The sequence below is a fragment of the Oncorhynchus kisutch genome, linkage group LG16 (genome assembly GCF_002021735.2).
Source record: "Oncorhynchus kisutch isolate 150728-3 linkage group LG16, Okis_V2, whole genome shotgun sequence".
NCBI classification, from domain to species: Eukaryota; Metazoa; Chordata; class Actinopteri; order Salmoniformes; family Salmonidae; genus Oncorhynchus; species Oncorhynchus kisutch.
The window spans coordinates 6,399,914-6,412,413 of record NC_034189.2 but is presented as its reverse complement, the minus strand read 5'-3'; the positions used below and the strand labels follow the sequence as shown (position 1 = coordinate 6,412,413).

General features: G+C 37.6%; 1 protein-coding gene across 1 annotated transcript in view; it reads right to left on the bottom strand.

Annotated features, from left to right (window-relative positions):
* Positions 1–12,500, bottom strand: part of dysf (dysferlin, limb girdle muscular dystrophy 2B (autosomal recessive)) — a gene marked incomplete in the record, with an annotated part of 244,093 nt that overhangs the window by 161,259 nt on the left and 70,334 nt on the right. The window contains 4 exon segments of the mRNA XM_031793059.1: positions 10,366–10,396; positions 10,498–10,548; positions 10,662–10,724; positions 10,868–10,996. Of these exon segments, the coding sequence (XP_031648919.1) occupies positions 10,366–10,396; positions 10,498–10,548; positions 10,662–10,724; positions 10,868–10,996 (274 nt within the window).

The following is a 12,500-nucleotide window of genomic DNA, read 5'->3' as shown; positions in this document are numbered from 1 at the left end:
CAACATGACAACATGAGATTCGAGTAATAACCAACATGACAACATGAGATTAGAGTAATAACCAACATGACAACATGAGATTAGAGTAAGAACCAACATGATAACATGAGATTAGAGTAATAACCAACATGACAACATGAGATTAGAGTAATAACCAACATGATAACATGAGATTAGAGTAATAACCAACATGATAACATGAGATTAGAGTAACACCAACATGATAACATGAGATTAGAGTAATAACCAACATGATAACATGAGATTAGAGTAACACCAACATGATAACATGAGATTAGAGTAATAACCAACATGATAACATGAGATTAGAGTAATAACCAACATGACAACATGAGATTAGAGTAATAACCAACATGACAACATGAGATTAGAGTAATAACCAACATGACAACATGAGATTAGAGTAATAACCAACAAGACAACATGAAATTAGAGTAATAACCAACATGACAACATGAGATTAGAGTAATAACCAACATGATAACATGAGATTAGAGTAACAACCAACATGATAACATGAGATTAGAGTAATAACCAACATGACAACATGCGATTAGAGTAATAACCAACTTGACAACATGAGATTAGAGTAATAACCAACATGACAACATGAGATTAGAGTAATAACCAACATGACAACATGAGATTAGAGTAATAACCAACATGACAACATGAGATTAGAGTAACAACCAACATGACAACATGGGATTAGAGTAATAACCAACATGACAACATGAGATTAGAGTAACAACCAACATGATAACATGAGGTTAGAGTAATAACCAACATGATAACATGAGATTAGAGTAACAACCAACATGATAATACATTAGAGTAATAACCAACATGATAACATGAGATTAGAGTAACAACCAACATGATAACATGATATTGGGGTGGGGCGGCAGGGTAGCCTAGTAGTTAGAGTATTGGGCTAGTAACAGGAAGGTTGCAAATTCAAATCCCGAGCTGACAAGGTACAAATCTGTCGTTCTGCCCCTTAACAGGCAGTTAACCCACTGTTCCTAGGCCGTCATTGAAAATAAGAATTTGTTCTTAACTGACTTAGTTTTTTTTTTTATGTTTAGAGTAATAACCAACATGATAACATGAGATTAGAGTAACAACCAACATGATAACATGAGATTCGAGTAATAACCAACATGACAACATGAGATTCGAGTAATAACCAACATGACAACATGAGATTAGAGTAATAACCAACATGACAACATGAGATTAGAGTAAGAACCAACATGATAACATGAGATTAGAGTAATAACCAACATGACAACATGAGATTAGAGTAATAACCAACATGATAACATGAGATTAGAGTAATAACCAACATGATAACATGAGATTAGAGTAACACCAACATGATAACATGAGATTAGAGTAATAACCAACATGATAACATGAGATTAGAGTAACACCAACATGATAACATGAGATTAGAGTAATAACCAACATGATAACATGAGATTAGAGTAATAACCAACATGACAACATGAGATTAGAGTAATAACCAACATGACAACATGAGATTAGAGTAATAACCAACATGACAACATGAGATTAGAGTAATAACCAACAAGACAACATGAGATTAGAGTAATAACCAACATGACAACATGAGATTAGAGTAATAACCAACATGATAACATGAGATTAGAGTAACAACCAACATGATAACATGAGATTAGAGTAATAACCAACATGACAACATGCGATTAGAGTAATAACCAACTTGACAACATGAGATTAGAGTAATAACCAACATGACAACATGAGATTAGAGTAATAACCAACATGACAACATGAGATTAGAGTAATAACCAACATGACAACATGAGATTAGAGTAACAACCAACATGACAACATGGGATTAGAGTAATAACCAACATGACAACATGAGATTAGAGTAACAACCAACATGATAACATGAGGTTAGAGTAATAACCAACATGATAACATGAGATTAGAGTAACAACCAACATGATAATACATTAGAGTAATAACCAACATGATAACATGAGATTAGAGTAACAACCAACATGATAACATGATATTGGGGTGGGGCGGCAGGGTAGCCTAGTAGTTAGAGTATTGGGCTAGTAACAGGAAGGTTGCAAATTCAAATCCCGAGCTGACAAGGTACAAATCTGTCGTTCTGCCCCTTAACAGGCAGTTAACCCACTGTTCCTAGGCCGTCATTGAAAATAAGAATTTGTTCTTAACTGACTTAGTTTTTTTTTTTATGTTTAGAGTAATAACCAACATGATAACATGAGATTAGAGTAACAACCAACATGATAACATGAGATTAGAGTAATAACCAACATGACAACATGAGATTAGAGTAATAACCAACATGACAACATGAGATTAGAGTAATAACCAACATGACAACATGAGATTAGAGTAAGAACCAACATGATAACATGAGATTAGAGTAATAACCAACATGACAACATGAGATTAGAGTAATAACCAACATGATAACATGAGATTAGAGTAATAACCAACATGATAACATGAGATTAGAGTAACACCAACATGATAACATGAGATTAGAGTAATAACCAACATGATAACATGAGATTAGAGTAACACCAACATGATAACATGAGATTAGAGTAATAACCAACATGATAACATGAGATTAGAGTAATAACCAACATTACAACATGAGATTAGAGTAATAACCAACATGACAACATGAGATTCGAGTAATAACCAACATGACAACATGAGATTCGAGTAATAACCAACATGACAACATGAGATTAGAGTAATAACCAACATGACAACATGTGATTAGAGTAAGAACCAACATGATAACATGAGATTAGAGTAATAACCAACATGACAACATGAGATTAGAGTAATAACCAACATGATAACATGAGATTAGAGTAATAACCAACATGATAACATGAGATTAGAGTAACACCAACATGATAACATGAGATTAGAGTAATAACCAACATTGATAACATGAGATTAGAGTAACACCAACATGATAACATGAGATTAGAGTAATAACCAACATGATAACATGAGATTAGAGTAATAACCAACATGACAACATGAGATTAGAGTAATAACCAACATGACAACATGAGATTAGAGTAATAACCAACATGACAACATGAGATTAGATTAATACCAACAAGACATGAGATTAGAGTAATAACCAACATGACAACATGAGATTAGAGTAATAACCAACATGATAACATGAGATTAGAGTAATAACCAACATGATAACATGAGATTAGAGTAACACCAACATGATAACATGAGATTAGAGTAATAACCAACATGATAACATGAGATTAGAGTAATAACCAACATGACAACATGAGATTAGAGTAATAACCAACATGACAACATGAGATTCGAGTAACAACCAACATGATAATACATTAGAGTAACAACCAACATGATAACATGATATTGGGGTGGGGCGGCAGGGTAGCCTAGTAGTTAGAGTATTGGGCTAGTAACAGGAAGGTTGCAAATTCAAATCCCGAGCTGACAAGTTACAAATCTGTCGTTCTGCCCCTTAACAGGCAGTTAACCCACTGTTCCTAGGCCGTCATTGAAAATAAGAATTTGTTCTTAACTGACTTAGTTTTTTTTTTATGTTTAGAGTAACAACCAACATGATAACATGAGATTAGAGTAACAACCAACATGATAACATGAGATTAGAGTAATAACCAACATGATAACATGAGAATAGAGTAACAACCAACATGACAACATGAGATTAGAGTAATAACCAACATGATAACATGAGATTAGAGTAATAACCAACATGACAACATGAGATTAGAGTAATAACCAACATGATAACATGAGATTAGAGTAATAATCAACATGACAACATGAGATTAGAGTAATAACCAACATGATAACATGAGATTAGAGTAATAACCAACATGATAACATGAGATTAGAGTAATAACCAACATGATAACATGAGATTAGAGTAATAACCAACATGACAACATGAGATTAGAGTAATAACCAACTTGAACATGAGAACATGAGAGATTAGAGTAATAACCAACATGACAACATGAGATTAGAGTAATAACCAACATGACAACATGAGATTAGAGTAATAACCAACATGACAACATGAGATTAGAGTAATAACCAACATGACAACATGAGATTAGAGTAACAACCAACATGACAACATGGGATTAGAGTAATAACCAACATGACAACATGAGATTAGAGTAACAACCAACATGATAACATGAGGTTAGAGTAATAACCAACATGATAACATGAGATTAGAGTAACAACCAACATGATAATACATTAGAGTAATAACCAACATGATAACATGAGATTAGAGTAACAACCAACATGATAACATGATATTGGGGTGGGGCGGCAGGGTAGCCTAGTAGTTAGAGTATTGGGCTAGTAACAGGAAGGTTGCAAATTCAAATCCCGAGCTGACAAGGTACAAATCTGTCGTTCTGCCCCTTAACAGGCAGTTAACCCACTGTTCCTAGGCCGTCATTGAAAATAAGAATTTGTTCTTAACTGACTTAGTTTTTTTTAATGTTTAGAGTAACAACCAACATGATAACATGAGATTAGAGTAACAACCAACATGATAACATGAGATTAGAGTAATAACCAACATGATAACATGAGAATAGAGTAACAGCCAACATGACAACATGAGATTAGAGTAACAACCAACATGACAACATGAGATTAGAGTAATAACCAACATGATAACATGAGATTAGAGTAACAACCAACATGACAACATGAGATTAGAGTAACAACCAACATGACAACATGAGATTAGAGTAATAACCAACATGACAACATGAGATTAGAGTAACAACCAACATGACAACATGAGATTAGAGTAATAACCAACATGATAACATGAGATTAGAGTAATAACCAACATGACAACATGAGATTAGAGTAATAACCAACATGATAACATGAGATTAGAGTAATAATCAACATGACAACATGAGATTAGAGTAATAACCAACATGATAACATGAGATTAGAGTAATAACCAACATGATAACATGAGATTAGAGTAATAACCAACATGATAACATGAGATTAGAGTAATAACCAACATGACAACATGAGATTAGAGTAATAACCAACTTGAGAACATGAGATTAGAGTAATAACCAACATGACAACATGAGATTAGAGTAATAACCAACATGACAACATGAGATTAGAGTAATAACCAACATGACAACATGAGATTAGAGTAATAACCAACATGACAACATGAGATTAGAGTAACAACCAACATGACAACATGGGATTAGAGTAATAACCAACATGACAACATGAGATTAGAGTAACAACCAACATGATAACATGAGGTTAGAGTAATAACCAACATGATAACATGAGATTAGAGTAACAACCAACATGATAATACATTAGAGTAATAACCAACATGATAACATGAGATTAGAGTAACAACCAACATGATAACATGATATTGGGGTGGGGCGGCAGGGTAGCCTAGTAGTTAGAGTATTGGGCTAGTAACAGGAAGGTTGCAAATTCAAATCCCGAGCTGACAAGGTACAAATCTGTCGTTCTGCCCCTTAACAGGCAGTTAACCCACTGTTCCTAGGCCGTCATTGAAAATAAGAATTTGTTCTTAACTGACTTAGTTTTTTTTAATGTTTAGAGTAACAACCAACATGATAACATGAGATTAGAGTAACAACCAACATGACAACATGAGATTAGAGTAACAACCAACATGACAACATGAGATTAGAGTAATAACCAACATGATAACATGAGATTAGAGTAATAACCAACATGATAACATGAGAATAGAGTAACAACCAACATGACAACATGAGATTAGAGTAACAACCAACATGACAACATGAGATTAGAGTAATAACCAACATGATAACATGAGATTAGAGTAACAACCAACATGACAACATGAGATTAGAGTAACAACCAACATGACAACATGAGATTAGAGTAATAACCAACATGACAACATGAGATTAGAGTAACAACCAACATGACAACATGAGATTAGAGTAATAACCAACATGATAACATGAGATTAGAGTAATAACCAACATGACAACATGAGATTAGAGTAATAACCAACATGATAACATGAGATTAGAGGAATAACCAACATGACAACATGAGATTAGAGTAATAACCAACATGATAACATGAGATTAGAGTAATAACCAACATGATAACATGAGATTAGAGTAACACCAACATTGATAACATGAGATTAGAGTAATAACCAACATGATAACATGAGATTAGAGTAACACCAACATGATAACATGAGATTAGAGTAATAACCAACATGACAACATGAGATTAGAGTAATAACCAACATGACAACATGAGATTAGAGTAACAACCAACATGATAACATGAGATTAGAGTAATAACCAACATGATAACATGAGATTAGAGTAACAACCAACATGACAACATGAGATTAGAGTAATAACCAATTTGACAACATGAGATTAGAGTAATAACCAACATGACAACATGAGATTAGAGTAATAACCAACATGACAACATGAGATTAGAGTAATAACCAACATGACAACATGAGATTAGAGTAATAACCAACATGACAACATGAGATTAGAGTAACAACCAACATGACAACATGGGATTAGAGTAATAACCAACATGACAACATGAGATTAGAGTAACAACCAACATGATAACATGAGGTTAGAGTAATAACCAACATGATAACATGAGATTAGAGTAACAACCAACATGATAATACATTAGAGTAATAACCAACATGATAACATGAGATTAGAGTAACAACCAACATGATAACATGATATTGGGGTGGGGCGGCAGGGTAGCCTAGTAGTTAGAGTATTGGGCTAGTAACAGGAAGGTTGCAAATTCAAATCCCGAGCTGACAAGGTACAAATCTGTCGTTCTGCCCCTTAACAGGCAGTTAACCCACTGTTCCTAGGCCGTCATTGAAAATAAGAATTTGTTCTTAACTGACTTAGTTTTTTTTTTTATGTTTAGAGTAATAACCAACATGATAACATGAGATTAGAGTAACAACCAACATGATAACATGAGATTAGAGTAATAACCAACATGACAACATGAGATTAGAGTAATAACCAACATGACAACATGAGATTAGAGTAACAACCAACATGATAACATGAGATTAGAGTAACAACCAACATGATAACATGAGATTAGAGTAATAACCAACATGATAACATGAGATTAGAGTAACAACCAACATGATAACATGAGATTAGAGTAACAACCAACATGATAACATGAGATTAGAGTAACAACCAACATGATAACATGAGATTAGAGTAACAACCAACATGACAACATGAGATTAGAGTAACAACCAACATGACAACATGAGATTAGAGTAACAACCAACATGACAACATGAGATTAGAGTAATAACCAACATGATAACATGAGATTAGAGTAACAACCAACATGACAACATGAGATTAGAGTAATATCCAACATGACAACATGAGATTAGAGTAACAACCAACATGACAACATGAGATTAGAGTAACAACCAACATGACAACATGAGATTAGAGTAACAACCAACATGACAACATGAGATTAGAGTAACAACCAACATGACAACATGAGATTAGAGTAATAACCAACATGACAACATGAGATTAGAGCAACAACCAACATGACAACATGAGATTAGAGTAATAACCAACATGACAACATGAGATTAGAGTAATAACCAACATGATAACATGAGATTAGAGTAATAACCAACATGACAACATGAGATTAGAGTAATAACCAACATGATAACATGAGATTAGAGTAATAACCAACATGACAACATGAGATTAGAGTAATAACCAACATGACAACATGAGATGAAATAGTCAAAGCTGTCATCAAGGAAAAGGGTGGCTACTTCGAAGAATCTCAAATATATTTTGATTTGTGTAACACTTTTTTTGGTTACTACATGATTCCATACGTGTTATTTCATAGTTTTGATGTCTTCACTGTTATTCTACAATGTAGAAAATAGTAAAAAATAAGGACAAACCCTTGAATGAGTAGGTGGGTCCAAACTTCTGACTGGTACTGTATATATTTAGTTTACCAAATACTGTTCGGTTTCCATCACAGCTGTCATGACTTTGTTTTAATACAGTATGACTTTACAGTATGACTATACTTTGACTTTACAGCATTACTTTACTTTGACTTTACAGCATGACTTTACAGCATGACTTTACAGCATGACTTTACAGCATGACTTTCCTTTGACTTTACAGTATGACTTTCCTTTGACTTTACAGTATGACTTTACAGCATGACTTTACAGCATGACTTTACAGCATGACTTTAGTTTGACTTTACAGCATGACTTTACTTTGACTTTACAGCATGACTTTACATTGACTTTACAGTATGACTTTACTTTGACTTTACAGCATGACTTTACTTTGACTTTACAGCATGACTTTACAGCATGACTTTACAGCATGACTTTAGTTTGACTTTACAGCATGACTTTACTTTCACTTTACAGCATGACTTTACTTTGACTTTACAGTAGGACTTTACTTTGAAAACTGTGGATGGAATTTGAGTTAATAAGCTGTGATGGAAAGAGGATGATTCGGTATAATGTAATAAATGCTGACAGATCATTTGTTTTGTTTGGCTGGTGGGATCTTTTTGTGTCGGTAAAATGAATTATGAAGGAAATGGGTGTGGAAACGCTTTTATGCGCAAATATTTGATTTAATAACCAAATCGAAGTTAACTTGGGAGAGTCGTGATGGTAATGGTGTGTTGGTCCTCCCACTACAATGAGGGGAAAAAAACATGCAGTTTATTAGGCTAAAGACAAAATAAGCTATGAAGAACCTCACAGGGAGGTTGTGGGAGATCTTTGTGGGCTATACTCGGCCCTGTCTCAGGATGGTAAGTTGGTGGTTGAAGATATCCCTCTAGTGGTGTGGGGGCTGTGCTTTGGCAAAGTGGGTGGGGTTATATCCTTCCTGTTTGGCCCTGTCCGGGGGTGTCCTCGGATAGGGCCAAAGTGTCTCCTGACCCCTCCTGTCTCAGCCTCCAGTATTTATGCTGCAGTAGTTTATGTGTCGGGGGGCTAGGGTCAGTTTGTTATATCTGGAGTACTTCTCCTGTCCTATCCGGTGTCCTGTGTGAATTTAAGTATGCTCTCTCTAATTCTCTCTTTCTCTCTCTCTGAGGACCTGAGCCCTAGGACCATGTCTCAGGACTACCTGACATGATGACTCCTTGTTGTCCCCAGTCCACCTGGCCGTGCTGCTGCTCCAGTTTCAACTGTTCTGCCTGTAATTATTATTATTTGACCATGCTGGTCATTTATGAACATTTGAACATCTTGGCCATGTTCTGTTATAATCTCCACCCGGCACAGCAAGAAGAGGACTGGCCACCCCTCATAGCCTGGTTCCTCTCTAGGTTTCTTCCTAGGTTTTGGCCTTTCTAGGGAGTTTTTCCTAGCCACAGTGCTTCTACACCTGCATTGCTTGCTGTTTGGGGTTTTAGGCTGGGTTTCTGTACAGCACTTTGAGATATCAGCTGATGTACGAAGGGCTTTATAAATACATTTGATTTAATTGGACCTAGTCAATGAGTAATGATAAGATGGCTTTATACAGGGAGTACCAGTACTGAGTCAATGTGCAGGAGAACAACGTAATGGAGGTAGTAGATATGTACATATAGGTCCAGGGTCAAGTAACTAGGCAACAGGATAGGTGATTGACAGTAGCAAATATAAATACATTTGATTTGATTTGAGGTGAAAGTGCACGGTGGAAGAGCTTTCTAATAAATATCGATATATCAAATATTATTCTGGTGACATGATCGATGCTTGGCGGTCGTTCATTTTGTGTGTTGTGTTAAGTCATCACAAACAGATTTTTTATCTGCAATAAGTACTGTACAGTACACCGACACTAAACTACACCGACACTAAACTACACCGACACTAAACTACACAGACACTAAACTACACAGACATTAACTACAACCGACACTAAACTACACAGACACTCACTACACAGACACTCAGTACACAGACACTCACTACACAGACACTAAACTACACAGACACTCACTACACAGACACATCTGTACATCTGGAGGAAACATACCACTGGTGGGGAAATGACCACACTTCCTTCATGTGGATTCTAGAATATTCACGTTAAAAATCTTTCCCCAATTGGATAGAAACCTAGTTATAGATATGGCTTTACTCACTGCTCTCGTTGTAGACCGTGCCAACATCAAGCTGTAAAAGAAATCCAGAGAGAAATATATATCCAAACAGAAATACTCTGTCTTCCATGGCACATAAACAACACATAGAGAGATATGGCGAGTTTGTTTTACCTTGAATTCTCCTATCACCGAGTCAGTTCGCAACGACATGGAGTTAAAAACCTGACAGAGAGAGAGAGAAAGAGAGAGACAGAGTGATACTCTACATTACTACATTGCAGGGGGCAGGGAGGTGATATATATTTTCAATGTAGTAGTGAATTATAATGACTTACAGTAATGAAGATGGGCTCATCGAAGAGGTCTGACGGACTCTCAAAGAAGTTCAGAAAGAAAGTCTGATATAAATAAATAAAATGAAATATGTTTTCATTTAACAACACAAATATTACCCAGCTTTACCTACAGTATGTTTATTAACTACCGATAACAGCTTATAACTAGTTGCAACAATGTTATATCATGTTGTTGTTTTTTTCACCTCATCAAACACTGGGTTGTTTCCTTTCCTGATGCGAGTCCTCTTGGACTGCCCACCAACAGTAACCTTGACGACCGGTTTGATGTTGATGCCCGGCAACTGGCGGCCTTCGATGACTCGAACGCGCACCTGAACATTTTCCAACAGAAACATGTGTGAATCATATAGTGATTAGATTTAGATTTCTAGAGTTTTATTTAGTCGAATGCACAGGGTCTCATATGTAGTGTCCGTACACGGTGAAATACTTCAGCTCCGAGCGCCAACAGTGCAGGAGAGAATTAAATAATAATAAACAATGCTAAATATAAATTTCCACCGGGGGAGCAGCGGGGGAGCAGCAGGGGGAGCAGCAGAGGGAGCAGCAGGGGGAGCAGCAGGGGGAGCAGCAGAGGGAGCAGCAGGGGGATCAGCAGGGGGAGCAGCTGGGGGAGTAGCAGGGGGAGCAGCAGGGGGAGCAGCAGGGGGAGTAGCAGGGGGAGCCGCAGGGGGAGTAGCAGGGGGAGCAGCAGGGGGAGCAGCAGGGGGAGTAGCAGGGGGAGCAGCAGGGGGAGCAGCAGGGGGAGCAGGGGGAGCAGCAGGGGGAGCAGAGGGAGCAGCAGGGGGAGCAGCAGGGGGAGCAGGTGGAGCAGCAGGGGGAGCAGGATGAGCAGCAGGGGGAGCAACAGGGGGAAAGGGGCAGCAGGGGGAGCAGCAGGGGGAGCAACGAGAGCAGGGAGAGCAGGGGGAGCAGCAGGGGGAGCAGGTAGGGGAGCAGCAGGGGGTAGCAGGTAGCTGACTAGTTAGTGGTGGCTATTCAGCAGTCTGATGGTCTGAGGGTAGAAGCTATTGGCCAGTCTGACAGTTTCAACCATGATGCTCCTGTACTGCACGCATCTGAGTGATTGAAGTGGGGAGAACAGGCCGTGGTTCGGGTGGCTGAGGTCCCTGAGAATTTTCGTTGGATTTCCTGCGACATCTGGTGTTCTAAACGTACCGGAGGTACAAATGTTAGAGCCTTGCGGCCAGTGGCGGTGGAGTTACCGTACCAGGCCGTGATGAGCTCGACAGTATGCTCTCAATGGTGCCGCTGTAGAGCACTGTGAGGGACCTCGGGGACATTTCTTCAGCATCCTGAGGTTAAAGAGTTGCTGTTGTGCCTTCTTCACCACTGTGTCCATGTTTGCCCATTTCAGCTCCTCGGAGATGTGTATGCCGAGGAACTTGACGTTTTAGACAGAAAGCCCCATTGATGAGGATGGGGGGGTGCCCAGCCTGCTTCCTCCTGAAGTCCACAATCAACTCCTTTGTTCTGACTGACGTGTCAGAAATGAAATGTCAGAAAACACAACAGTTAGCTGGTCTGCACATTCTCTGAGGGCACTACTAGGGATGTCATCTGTGCCAGCAGCCACGCGAGCGTAAACACGTTTGAATGACTTATACACCTTCTATGTGGAGATCATGAGTATTTCAGCCTGTCCACAGGGGCTCACCCTCGGAGGTCTTTAGCTCGTCCCTTTACTTGTGTCTCGCCATCTTGACAGATGAGCAGTTTTCAGACCATAATAGATGTTCTTAGAACAATAACAGATGTTCTCAGAACCATAACAGATGTTCTCAGGACCATAGCAGATGTTCTCAGACCATAGCA